At 37.1% G+C, this 14,676-nt stretch overlaps 1 protein-coding gene across 1 annotated transcript in view; it reads right to left on the bottom strand.

Annotated features, from left to right (window-relative positions):
- Positions 1 to 1,718: 1,718 nt before the first annotated feature.
- LOC106924116 (neurexophilin-2-like) overlaps positions 1,719 to 14,676 on the bottom strand; it is a 62,757-nt gene continuing 49,799 nt past the window's right edge. The window contains exon 2 of the mRNA XM_014997655.2: positions 1,719 to 3,103. Within this exon, the coding sequence (XP_014853141.2) occupies positions 2,297 to 3,103 (807 nt within the window). The 3' untranslated portion in view covers positions 1,719 to 2,296. The remainder of the gene's footprint in view (positions 3,104 to 14,676) is intronic.

Here is a 14,676-nt window from a genome sequence, read left to right as displayed (position 1 = left end):
TTGAAGCACTCGTCCAGGAGGTCCCAAATCAACCCAGAGCAACATCTTACCATTGCACAGCTCACTTACCTCAGGCAAAGTCACTGGTCATGATTCAACAGTAAGAAAGAACATCATACTGACAGTCAAACAAGGTGGTGTGATGGTCGGGACTTCTTTACTGCTTCAGGGACTAGGCAATAAGTATTTAATGAAACCATGAATTCTGCTCCCTGTCTGAAAAACCGAACTTTTAGTTTCTGACCTTAAACTCAAGTACACTTGCATTATGCAGCGATGATAATCAGAAGCAAACAAACAAATCTACCTTTGAATGATTCGTAAAAAACATAATGAAGATTTTGGAGTCACTTTGCGTATGTGTCTACAAGTTAATGGTTTTGGCCAAAACTGGCTTTGCTTTGTCTTCTTAGACCCCCAGGAGATGGACACTCACACTCAGCCAAGTTCTGTAGGAGATTTCATCCTGGAAAAAGGGAATTTTTGTTTCCACCATTGCCATCTGAATGCTCCATATTGCTGAAAAGTGAACAGATGGATGTCAGTTGTTGTTCAGAAGGGAAAGTTGGAAAATCAGACACTCAGTATTATCACCTGTGTTTCCTTAGATTACCAACTGGTTTGATAAAGGGAACTGCATGGCTTTGACTTTGAATCTGGCTATATATTTGGACTGAATTTAGCATATATTTCTGTATTTGAACTGGATCTACTGGATGGAAAGTGCCTTAAGAAGATCTTTCTTGGAAATTGGTACTATTTAAAAAAGCACACTGAATAAAGGGTTCTAAAAGAAGGAGCCATATAAAATAAAATCTGGGACAAAAACCTTCTCTCACTTACCAAAGATGGGTTGTGGTGGGTCTCTCAATGTGACCATGAAATGAGACTCTCTGCTAAAGCACTAAATAAGTCCCATAAGAAGAATCATGTTCAGCCCTTTGTGATGTCTGCCAGTCTCAAAAACCTCAGTCCTAAAGGAAACCTGTGACTGTAGCCCTTGTCTTCTAGAAACTTAATTTTCAACCTAAATATGATGTTTTACTGACAGAACAATAGATGACTACTCAATTAATCAATTTACAGTTTTAATGGGATGCACTGTTTCAGCATTTTTGGCTCATTCCAATAAAGTTGACATAGAAATTAAATAATTAATTTCAGTTTCAATTCAGTTTATTTACAGCGCCATTTTACAACAAATGTCATCTCAAGGCACTTTACAAAAAACTTGTTTCAGTTCCATCACACATACATGCCAACTGATACTGGTCATGTCTTTATAAATGAACAAACCTTTAGAATCAACAAAGTATTATTTCCATTTCTGCAATATTTTCTTCTGCGGGATTTAATAAATTAGAATATGTCATCTTCTTTTGCTAGCTTCATAGTATGCATTGGCAAATAAAAGACATAACATATCCTTCTATAGGAGTTTATTTCCATAAATAGCAATTTCAAAAGAAGAGGAACTTTGCCTCAAAGCAGTGTCATGGTAGGTTTTTAAGTGGAAATTCAGTCCATAACAAGCTGCAGCCAATATATTTTAGAAAATTGAAATAGTGTATCTCCACAGAAAGCTTGAATATGAGTTTCTAATCAGAGGGAAATGTCTTAATTCATTACAGTGGCACAGTTAGATAACGCTCTGCACAGCTTGTGCTAACCAATCATGCTTTAAGCAACAAATGAAAACATTCAGTCAGTGAGAGACAGACAGTTAAAGAGATTTTAATGTGCTTGTTCAAACAGTATATTGTATGCACATCCAGGATAGCATTTCTCATACATATAACTCTCTTATATCCATGGGTTGAAATGTAGAGCTGAGAGAATGATTAACAGTCAGTCTACCATAACATTATGTCTGCCACACAGTGATGGCACAGCACAGCTGCCTGAGAGGCTCAGTCTGTACTCCGAGGGAATAATGGCCATTCGGGCTGTTTTTAACCGAATTCTCCAACTGCAGAAAGTAATAATACTGAGAAACATAGATCTAAAAACAATAAAGTCTGCTGGGGATGAGTACATTATTTACAGAAAAGAAAACATAAAAACGAAGGTTAACAAATACAAAGTTGGAAAATATATCAGAGAAATCCACCATTTCCTGTACATTCCATAGCTTTGATTATACATTTATTTAAATCCACAATTCACATCAGTTCAGAGGGGTAAACAACCCTTGTTTCTTCATCATAATGAGTATCATTTCCATATTCATCCTTTTACTCATCACTGAGATCATGAACATTGTTTTTTCCCTCCTCCTCGCTTGAGTCTAATGTATTTATCCGAAATAAGGGCGCTCACTTTGGAAGTTGTAGTCCGGACACACTTTTTGAACTAACTTGTAATCGATGCTTAAAAAAGAGATGAAGATGCAGATCACCTTGAAGGGTTTGGAACAGCGCCAGGCAGCATGAGTCTGAGTGTGCTCTGTGAAGCAGGTCTGAGACGGATCATACAGGCAGGGTTTGGATTTCTTCGACCTGTCAGTTTTCTCGTACTCCACCCGACAGTTGAGAGTCTTCCCCTCTTTGGGGTCAATGGTGGCCTGTTGTGTTTCCTGGATCTGGACGTCCTGCTGGGTGTGGGGGTGCAGATGCTGCTGCGGTAGAACCTCAAACTCTACCACTTTTGATGGCGGCACAATGCTCACTGACACATTCCCAAGGCTGGATGAGTTGTGGCGGAAGTAAACGGTGAATGTACCATTGACGTGATCAACAATCTTCCCCGTCACCAACAGGCTGAACTTCACGGTCTTAATGCTGAAATAGAAGTCTCCCCAGCCGAAGATCTTCTTGGTCTTCATGTTTGTCTTTAGTGATGGCTTACGCTTGGAGCGGTAGCCAGTCTGATCCAGTAACAAGGACTGGTTCCGGCCTGAGTCGTAGGGGTTGAAGAAAGTGTAGGTGGGTGGCTTGGACTTCAGGGGTGTCTGGTCAATGGATGTGGAATATATGCGTGTTTGGTATGGAGGCTTGACAACTCCTCCAGCTGTGCCTCCTCCCATGCCATAAGGAAGAGTCTTCATTACTGAGCCACCAGGGCCCAACTCTGAGAAGTCCACCTGCTTCTCCAGCCCTTGGACCTGAACAGACAAAAAAAAAACAAAAAACAGGAAAATATTTATTAATATGCAGATGCCTCTTGAAATTAATACTTTTTTACATAAAAGAAAAAATATATATTTCAAATGTGTTAATTTTCAATTAACTGAGTTTATAGGAATAAGGACTGCTGTAGCGTCATCAGAAGCACTGAAAGAAGGAGCGAAAAGTTGTACAAAATGTGAAAGAATGTATCCAGTGTTGACTTTTGAATGGGTCTCATTATGTGCAGATGTTCGATTAATTCCCCTATTTTTCTCCCAATCCAAAGGGGGAGGTAACATCCTTTGTCCAAAACAAATGTCTCCAACAGGAGACATTGAACCTTGATTAGAAGTTGGTTATGATTTTGCAAACTGGGATTGTTATGACTGGTGTTCAACATATTGATCTCTAACAAACCCAACTGAAAAAGAAAGGGGAAACACTTTGAAAAAGGATCTTTTGTTTTCATAGATAACAGTCTAAAGCCAATCATAACCCAGATGAGATAAAATTTCAGCCCAGCCAGAAATACAAACACCCTTTCTCTCATTTTGTAAAAAAAAAAAACAAAAACATGAATTGGTGAGGCAATATTGTTACATTTCTGGGTTTGTAATTAAGGTGGGCCAAGCAAAGTCCTGCTCATAACATGCATGTTGAATATGCCATGTCTGAGCTTTTTATTAGTATGTTTAGTATGTTACTTTCCATTTTCACCCACTCCAGGTACAGTAGTTCACAGAAAGTTTAAACTCAGTTCAAACCAAGTTCATATTGCAGAAAGGTTGTGAAATTTGTTGATTACATTTAAGTATTTTTTGGCATCAGCACTTACATTACATTATTAAAAGCATGTCCCCACTACTTTTTTCAGAAACCAGGTTGGTTTCTTATGACATTATTGCATCCATTTCAACTGCATTGATAATCACAAAATAAATGACCAGAATACAAATTTACCCCAGAAACAATAATTATTTTGCTATGTCCATTTGGATATTTTGTAATCTTTATTTGTCATCAATATTAAACCATTAACTTCAGACTCTATCTGAGGTGAAACAGAGAGTAAGGCATTCATTCAAAGTTAATTTTTAAGATTTTTAAGTAAGTAATGTTCTGAGGCATTAAGAACAGGCATAGATGGATAATTAGCAGATTTTGCCACTGTTATTTAAAAGTATGCACTTTGTGTTCCTTTGAGGCATTTCTCTAAGGCTTGTTTACCAAATATCTGTGGATGTCTCAAACTTCCTCTGAAATATCATTACATTACCACAAGTTCGTAGCTCAAACAGTGGGTTCCTATTTTATGACTCTGAAAGTGAAAAAAATATCTACGTTAGTAGAATCCCTTTGAAATCTGTTACAGTTAAAATCTTGTGTGGAGTCTGACTCTCAGTAACTTATAATGTGGCTGTGACAGAATCATTACTGTAGCTTGTATAATTAAAATGACACATTTTAATTTACAATGTGAACCTCTCTCTCACACAGAGTCCCTCAGTAAGCTTCAGCTAACCTAGCTGGATTGAGAGGAGTTATTTCCTTAGCATCTGCTGACACTGATGTTCCTGTTTTGACATCCAGAGTGGAAATACTCACAAAAATGGTCAGGGTAAAAGAAAGTTCCAGGAAGAAAGGTTTGAGGAGATAAACATTTCAGGTCTCATAGTCAAAACAGACATTAATAAAGTGACAGTAATTACTTTTCAAATGTTATTTCTAACATTGTGTCATACTTTTATTTGTTAATTACTCCATCTGTTGAGAGGCGATACTTCCAACGCTCTATGTCCCTTTAACAACAGGGAACTCTGATAACTATGCAAAGAAGCTGCAACTAGTACTTGTATACATACAATCAAAAATAAACCACATATGATATTTTTGGTGTTTCCATTTTCATTGGACTCACAATTTCTTTAATTGGAAAATGCTTCTGGGGTCACTGTTTTCTATTCTTTTTTTACCTCACACAAGTTTTATCTCCTCTGGCATTGTCGTTAGATCTCTCTGCATTTCATCTGCTCAATACAAGTAAACAAAACCGTCTATTTTTGCTAACACACTTTAATTTTGTTGTCAGAGTTGTTCGGCAGAGCAAAACAACTCTGCGTGTAAGGTAATAGTTGTGGGTCTTTGTTCAGACAGCTCTCTGCCTTTAATCCACAGCCTGGGTGGTTATTCGCAGAGCTGATTGACTGGAAATCTCGGTCTGCTCTCTTTTATGTCTCATCAATCACAACCATGCCACTGCCACCCAAACACACAAACACAGAACTAATACACACACAGAGCAGCATTTGCACATATGCAGACTTCTAGCTCGAAGCTGTCATGAAGTGACAGCAAGAATTATTACAACTATTGAGAGGGGTTACGTGCTCCTCCCCTGAGGATGCTTTTGGATTGAGTTAAAAACTATTTTTTAGCTGATAAACAACCACTTTCTGAGACAAAAACAGCGTTTCAAGTCGAAAGGACTGCATCTTTGTGTGCACTCATGCGAGGACAGTTTCTGTCTTCCGTCACTCCTATCCAGGGCAAAGCAACCATCGGGCTTGTGCTAGTCTCATTTTCATCAATCACTGACCCTAATAGCAGTCACATATTGCTACTCATTGAAGTAAAAGTACAGCGCTCAATACAGCTCCTAATGTATTCAGTCATTCAATTAAACTCTCTATTTCTGCTTCCCATTCATTAACATGGCTGCAGAGCAGATTTCTAAGTAGATTGATTGGAGGGAAAATAACAGAAAGTTTATTGACCGCTGGAGGAATGAATTACCAACTAAGAAAGGTTTTGATAAATGACAAGTGACTGGAATAATGTCTTACTGCAGATTTTCAACACACCCTTATTCCCCTTTGTGCCATGACGGAAAGCGCATGCAGAGGTCTTGCAATTTTTAAGCCGGCGAATGTGCGACGTGAGCCGACTTTGGCATTGACAGGTAGGAATAAGCCTCAGCTGACGACAGGAAAAACATCAGAATATATACAGCAACAAACAGTGTGCACAGTGCATGCAATATGGGGACTTCCTGTGAACGCGCTGTCAGCAGTGCTGTCAGCTAGCTCCATGTGTTGCCATCTGTCAGGCTAAAACTCTGCTGGTGCAGTCCTAATCATTTCTCTGGTGTATGGCGCAGAGCTCGGAGTAGCATAATCATCATAATCCTTAACATCTTCAGGAGCAACATCGCAACATGAAGTGCAACCTAACCTTCAGGGTCAACTGAATGGAGCTGGGAAAGAAAATGATTTCATGATCGGGTCTGAGGTTGACGTAAGTCTGACTGAAGATGGAGAATGAGAGTGTTCACGGTCAGCAACTTTAACAAACATTGACACAGAGGCAGGGATGAGGATGGAGATGGGGATGGAGGTGGAGGGTAGATGAGTGTGGAGGAAGGGCCTCTTCATTTGTGGCACGGAAGTAATAAAATGCCAGCAGAGACTAAACAGATGGACTTTCCATTAGCATAAATATGAAATTTTTTGTGGCTGACAGTAAATCCATTTAAAGGGTGAGGGTTTGTTAGAAGAAATAGCTGATATTTTCTCTGGACATAAAAATCTATAAATTATGGACTTTTTGAGACAGGGAATGTTTGCTGTAAGGTCATATCAGGCTGTTGCATCCAGGAAAGGGTTTGGAAATGAAGCACTGTGCTTTTCTTTACCTTCAGGTGCCAATCAGTTAAATTACAATAACTTGGAGAGTGGTACCCAGAGGGGTACTGTTGGCATAACAAAAGGGACAAAAAAAGAAAGTGCAATAAGATGAAACTCAGACTTATAGGTTGCAACTAAAAATAAAAAGTGATATTCAAAGGCCTGGTGGAAACATCAGTAAATTATATATTTCGATGAAGTTAAGGTTAGAAATATGGAGAGGAATAGAGACATAAACCTTACATTATGTCCAAAGGTTTCAGAATTGTACAATTTGACAACTTTTAATGAAGTATTTCTCAGGAGTTATAATCAATGTTGGATTTTATGTCCTCAATTTAATAGATAACATGCTACTGCATACTATCTATGTGAAAAATATTATAAGGTGAAGACAAATCAGTTTTGGACTTTCTGGCAGCAAGACAACTCAAAATAATAAGATTAATGGAAAAACATTTCTGACCAGGTCATAAGGTCATACTACATTGTGTTGAATGAAAATAACATGCAAAATGTAACTGCAAATTCTAATTAACTTAAGTTATCCAGTTCTTACCATGACTCATCTAAAGATGTTAAGCTCATGCCACAAGTTATGAGTTTAAAAAATTATTACATGTTGCTACCAACTTTAGCAGAAGTGTTTTGAGCAAAGAATCACAAAAAGTATTTAGCAGGGTGGTGGGTTACAACATGCAAAAAGTTAATATTTTGTCTGAGAGCTTTAGAGAAGGGATCAATGGTTGGATAACTGGTTCAAATTATCAACAAAACTGCAGCTCTTTGAGATGTTCTGCAGTGGTGAGTTTCTCTCGGTATCGATTCAAGGAAGGAACATCGCAGCCTCTCAAAAGAAGCAAGGTTATCCGATAGAGTGAAGTTTGGCCAGTGTTGTTCAGTCCAACTACAAGGAGAAGTTTATGCCTTTTCTGCTTGATAGAAATGTATGAGAATACACAATACACACACACACACACACACCCACACACACACACACACACACACACACACACACACACACACACACACACACACACATATATTTTTGGTCTTTTGTTATTATGTGTAACTGTAGCAACCAGAAGCAGTTGATTAACATCCCAAAAACTGAACAATACCACAACTGAAACCACAAATCCCAGTAGAGTTGAAAAGTAGGCAGCATGGACACAGAGCAGACGCAGAGGAGAGAGAGAGGAGGAGGAGGTTCAAACCATCTTTTCCATCAGTCATAATAGGACAGTGTCAGGTTGTTAGCTAACACGTTGGATGAACTCCAAGCCCTGATAGGAACTCAGTTAATGTGTTCTACTGAGACATGGCTGCATGACCACATCCATTGAAGAGAAGCAGGAAAAGAAAAGGAAATATTATTTGTCAATAACAAATGGTGTCATCTAGGACATGTTACTGAAGTGTCATCTCTGCAACCTAGATGCTGAACTCTTAGCAGTAAGTTTCTGTTCATATTTTTCTCAAGAAGTACAGCGTGCTTCTACAGGTCGTTCTTTTTAGGTTAGGTTTTGAGTTTAGGTCCTCAAAGGTTTGCTATAAAATGCTGTCAGTCTTTTATAAGACTGTTGTCAAAAGTGTAATCTCTTCTGCCATCATCTGTTGCGGTAGCAACATCTGAACCAGGAGCTTAAAAGGCTTGATAAGCTAATAAAGAAGGTTGGTTCTGTACTGGGGACTACTGTGGAACCTCTGGTAGTTATAATTTGAAGAAAGGCTCTTCATAAAATCAAGAACCTGGTAGACAACAATGAGCATCCTCTTCATCATAATCTCAGACAACTTCACTGTCTTGAGTCAGGGGATTGTTCAAAGTTGATGTGATACTGACCAGCCACCAGCAACTACAACAACTCTGTACAGTGGACTATTCTGATGTTTGTAACTTTTGACTTTGATCAGCAAGTATGTAAACATAGCTGAGTCTGGATTTTTCTGAAATTATATATTAAACTCACAGTGTTTTTACAGTCACAGCTGTATGAGATTTAGTCCTGAGTGTCAAAAATTAACATTCTTGCAAACAAACAAAAAAAATGCAAATGAGGACAAAACAAAGATACAAAGCAATACTACAATAAACATAGCTTTTAAAAGATTAAGATCTACCAAAATTTAGAGTCTGTAAATTCTCTTACAATATTTTCAATGTTGAATTTAGAGCATCCAACATTTCAGTATTTGTCTGAGTAATCTAAGTATTAATCTTGTTCTTATTAAGTGTGGCATTGCACAAGGCTGCACAAATGGCATCAGCAAAACCATCAGAAAAAAGACAAATTGATTATCATGAGTCCCCTGTGATGGAAATCTGCAGAACTCCCCACAGAGAGATTCCTGTACACATGTTTAACACACCATTAGCTTGAATATTCTTGTTTGGTTGGATCCTGGAGGAAACAGCAGCAGAAGGTGATATAAGTATGGTGGCAGACTTATACATATGTATGATGCAGGCAACTCAATAACAGCAGTATCATAAAAGGAACAATCAGATTACTGAGCTTGGGAGATAGAAGGATATAGTGAAGAAAATGTTATTAGTGAAGAAGAGAGGGGAGGGTAAGGAGATCTCGTACATTTTCTTGGAAAGGAGAACATGAATCATCTTATAACTTCATTTGTAGCTTCATATGAGCAAAAAGCATACTTAGTTGCTGCCTAGATGGAAGGCCTTTAACTTACTTGGAAGTACATGTAAGAATAAAATGTCTGTTCAATAAGGAGACTGCAAGAACAGCAAAGATAGTTAGACCAAAGTAACAAGACTCACCTTACTGAAAATAGAGACTGGTTTAGAGAGAGAAAAAGATCCTTGCTGATTAAATAAGGTCAAATGAGCTCCACAATTGACTGCTGAAAGCTGATCTCACACATATCACCACAATTAAGGTCTCTTTTTATCATTAAGAATGCTTTGGATCAATTGTTAACACCGCTGCCTCTCCTCTCACTACTTTCATGCTCTATTTATCGGCTATCTGATCCTCTGTCTGCAGTTTGCTCAATCTTCCATTCATCTACAACTTCTACAAATGATGGCAAAAATATTCAGAGGAAATGAACAAGCTGGTTCTCCAGCCCACATCCGAGTCCCAACCCCACCAAGGACTGATGTGAAGATGAGAGCTGATGTCTCCAAGCTTTCTCTGAGACCTGCTCCGCAGTTTAATTGGAATTTTATTGGTGACAATCAATTCATTTCTACCCCTGCTTCAGGGTGCATTGATCCGCTGTCACGCAGACGAGTCAAATGTACAACTCCACGCCCACCACACTACAAACCACAGGTTCTAATTTTACAGATTGTTTTCCTGTTTCAGAAGCTGCTGAGTGGGAAAATGTGTGGTAACAGAAGATGAATTTGTTTGGAAGAAAGTTACCTGTTATGAATTACTTTTTTGCATTAAGAAGGTTAAGTATATGATGTTTATCATATGGCCTTGTTGCAACTTAATGCCAAAAAAATCATTGACATTTTGAATGGTTAGAATTTTACATCTTGCTTATGTTCTCAAAATTTAATGGTGAGTACAAATTTCCCGCAGTGGAAAAATGTAAAACAAAAAGTTATGAATTTATTTTCATTTAAAGCAAAAATACAGCGTTGAAAACTATTTTTTAAACTTTAACTTAATATAGAAGACGCATGGAATCTGAGCAACAATAATATGAAACAACCCATGCCAGAAGATATTTTTATTGGAGTCACATAACCACATATATGTGCAGTACTCTATAAAGGGATTATAAAAATTACATTAAGCTTTTGGTTGTCAGAATGAATATGAAATAACTTCACGTGGGGAACAAATTAATGTATGGTCAGAGTGAAGTGTTGCCTGGATAACTCATTTTGTATTCAAAAAAAAAAAGATGTGGCATAAACTTAAGAAAACTCTTTATATTCCTTCTAATGTGGAAAACAATGTGTCAAAACTAGGTTTTCTCCTGTTTTGTGGACTGTACAGGAACACAACTCTGTCCCTCCCCATCAATCATTCTTGACTTTAACATAAATTAGAGACAACAGGCCCAAACAGAGATCAGAACCACAAACAATGGAAATAAAGTGAACTGTAAATATTCAGACAATGAAATTAGCTGAAATTTTTGCATTTTTATAGTTACTTATCCCTAGAATCTACAACTCCCCCCGAAACCCCCCCCCCCAAAAAAAACACTCGACTTAAAAAAAAACACAATAATTAGGTATCAAATGCTTTGATTACATGTATGAAATGAGGAGTGCTAGAGAAGGGACAAATGCATGGGTATGAAATGGGGGAATAATTTAGCAAGGGAGACAATTACCTTTTCCGAATTACTCAAATGCAGATAGAGAAACTACAGTCTTACACGAGCTACAGATTGACTGACATAAGCAAAACAATTATGCGTGACAAAAGGATGAAAACTTATAACATGTTTTTTTAGTTAAAATCACCAGGTAAATCATATTAACACTTTTGAAAGCTTTGAGTCACACCCTCAAATATGCACACATTCATAAACTCATACAGTTTGACTGTGATGGGGAGGCAACCTGGAGTTTAGTGACATGGCAGGAGAGAAAACTGGAATCAAATCCATAACTTTCTGATTGCCATACAGCAACTAGAGTTGCCATGTCTGCATTTTTTTAAATCATCAAGTTCTTCAGTTTTCTGTTCAGTATTTACCACATTTTTTATTGTACATATTGTAAGTAAAATAAAAGAGTTGAAATAAACTATCTTTGGACATATTACTTTAATTATTGCTAACTAGCTAATCAAACACTTTTCTTAATCAACTAAATAATCTGCAATTATTTCCATGATCTTAACTTCTCAGTTCAAAGACAGTGAATGTTCTTGCAGCTTCTGGTTATAACAACAGCTGACTAACTTTCCCATCCTTTTTAAACCAATGTCCTATACTCCTTTTTGGATCCTACCATGTTCAAGACAAACTGTATTTGCAGTCGCTGCACAGATATCTCTGTATCTGCACATTGGTCCTACAGACAAGCTATACAGTTTGGTACACTGAAACTGCCTAAAGCAACCGTCACTGATCCGTTTTATTGGAAGAATCTGGGCCTTTGGCCACTGCAAATTGCTTCTGGATTTTTGACTTCTTCATTCTGTTCAGTGGAGCAAGACCTGAAATGTCCTCCAGGGGATTTGGGTCTTTTTTCTTGTTGTAGAGTAACATTTACTAGGTTTATTCACATATACATCAGGTGGTTTTAGAAAACGTCTCTCTTGTCATATTTTGCTGTTTTGCTTTGCAGAAAGCACATCGAGTCTCTAAAAATGTTAAAAAGTAGCCCATTAGGACTTCCTTTTTAATTATTGCCACTGTCAAAGCAACATGACATTTACTATTGATTGTCAGATGACAAAATATTCACTTGCGTAAATTACTTACTAACCTTATTTGTAATTTACATATATTGTAAATTTTGTAATGTAATTTCTCCTATTCTGCCTTCTTTAAAAATATGTTGATTCTCTCCAGCGATTGGTTGATCTTTGCTGTGTTTCTGAGTAGACATCTTAAATCACTCCATGAATGCAGCAGGTCCCAGTGGGGCCACAGAAATAACTCAGCACCGTCTTTACCCATTGATTGTTATGCGATTATCACTACAGTCCTTTCAGTTAAGTGTAAGGTGATGAGGGAGGCATACATACTGTTAATGACCAGACATAACACAAATATTCATACACACACAGCAGACCAAAGGCTGTATTTTTATTTCTTACTGTAGCTAAATCAAAGGAACATTTCTTTAAAGAAGTTTTAACTTCATTTGATCTTCTCTAGGACTTAAAGATTTCTCAAAAACACCACCAGCGCTACAGGTTTTGCTCGTAAACTCTTTGTGGTAATATAAAAATTGAGATTCTGTATAGTAATTTATGACAACCAATTTTTACAAAACACCACCTCATAAAACTCCTCAGTTAAAGTCATTAGTTATCAGTTATATAAAAAAATATGAAACTGAGATGGTATTTGTTTTGGTTTATTTTGTTAAAGCATTACAATTGTCAAATGATTACAACACAATCTTCTGCTTATCATTTCATCCATCCAGCTACAGGCAGTAATTTTTTTTGAAAACATTGTTAAAATATCATTTCAAATTATTGTTGTAAACTTTGTATCACCTACTGTATTGTCTTATGAGCAAATGTGTCATTGTAGGCCTTGAATCTACATTTTGATCGGGCATATGTTTTGCAGAAAAAAAGCGTGTTTACTTGTACTGTTTAAACCATTTATTTTAAAGTTCGTTCACAATAAGCCTGATCTACCACTGAACAGAGCAGTAACTTCACTGTGTTTAAGAAATGAAGAAATAACAGGAAACTCAGCAAACTTTTAACGCTCCTCTTAAAAAGAAAAAAAAAAAACTGGAGTGCTAAAATTAAATTTAATTACAAAAAGCACAATAAAGCCAGGAGGAAAATAGATAAACCAGACCTGTGGGGGAAAAACAGAGTAAGAGAAAGAAGCAGAAAAAAGGCATGAAGGAGAGAGAGGCAAGAAGGCAAGGAGAAAAAAAGGCAGTAAAAGCGATTTCGCAGTCCAGTGGCGTCTCTGGATTATCATGAAAATGAAAGCTACTGAGTCAGGGAGTATCAGGGAGCAAGGAAATGGAGCCCAGGCAGATAACACAGCAAGAGAGAAAAAGAAAACGAATAAAAGAATAAAAGTCCAAGGGGGGAAAAAAAGAAGAGAGGTGTGTAAGACAATATGAGGCGAAAGTGCAAAGAAAGAGAAAAAAGGTAAAAAGACAATATATATACGACACACAGTGAGATTATGAGTGCAATAATACAAAAATGAGAATCACTTCAGCCCAAAGAGAATAATCAGAGGTTTCTTGAGAAGTAATATCTCTAATATTGTTTCAAGAAGACCTGCTCAGTTCTGAAATAATTTTAGTTAGGCTGAAGTTCTTTTTTGAATTTAGGAGAAAACTTAATAAGTTTTCTCATGAGAAAAACTTTCTCTTTTTAAGTTTTTCTAAGAAAGAAACAAAAGAAGAAATGATTGTGGAAAAGTAAAAAAAAAAAAAAATCCATTGATCTAGCATGGGATTGAAAGGAAAGAGGTCAAATATAAACTTTCTAGTTCAAGTGCAATATGCAGATGTCATAGTAAAGATAACTTCAGAAAGAGAAAAGTTGAGAAATCCCATTGTATCCATTAAAACTAAAGCTTTTGAATCAACTGTCTTTTTACTCTTTTGCTGGTTTGTTTAGTCACAGAGTCACCAAATGACATGAAGATGTTTAAAACACACCACCATGATGCATCATGTCTCTCTGCTTGCTGTTCCATCTGCTGATTGAATTTCATCATTCAGTCAGGAACAAATCACCTTATAAATCACCTTAGCTTTGCATACACCTCACTGTTCAATTTTTTTAAACATGTTAAAAAAACTGAAAAAGTACATTAGAATGTAAAATGTGATACTACCACAATGGGACTGCACCTTGTAGTGTATAAAAGTCAACATATATGGTTACACCATCATATTTATACCACATATTTTGAACTGGATTCAAAGTCAAACTTTAACGGACCCTTTCCAACACTCAAATAAGTCATAATACCGCATAAAAATACAGCTGTATTTCTGGCTGAATGCTAAAAGTTGCTGTCAGTCTGATAGGTTAACCTCAAGTCTTTTGCAGCCTCCAGCAGGTTTTCCTTCAGGACTGTCCTGATTTTAGCTTCATCCCTCTGTCCAGTAACTCTTACCAGCTTCCCTGTTCCTGAAGAAGAAAAGCATGATTGATCTGGATGGCTTTAAATTGGCCGCTGATAATGAAGCAAAGAACCTGAGTGTTATTTTTGAGCAAGAT

This window comes from Poecilia mexicana, unplaced genomic scaffold, assembly GCF_051168715.1.
Source record: "Poecilia mexicana isolate PSO_F unplaced genomic scaffold, ASM5116871v1 scaffold_5, whole genome shotgun sequence".
Taxonomy (NCBI): Eukaryota; Metazoa; Chordata; class Actinopteri; order Cyprinodontiformes; family Poeciliidae; genus Poecilia; species Poecilia mexicana.
Note: the sequence above shows the minus strand (reverse complement) of the source record. Positions and strands in the feature narration are given on the sequence as shown.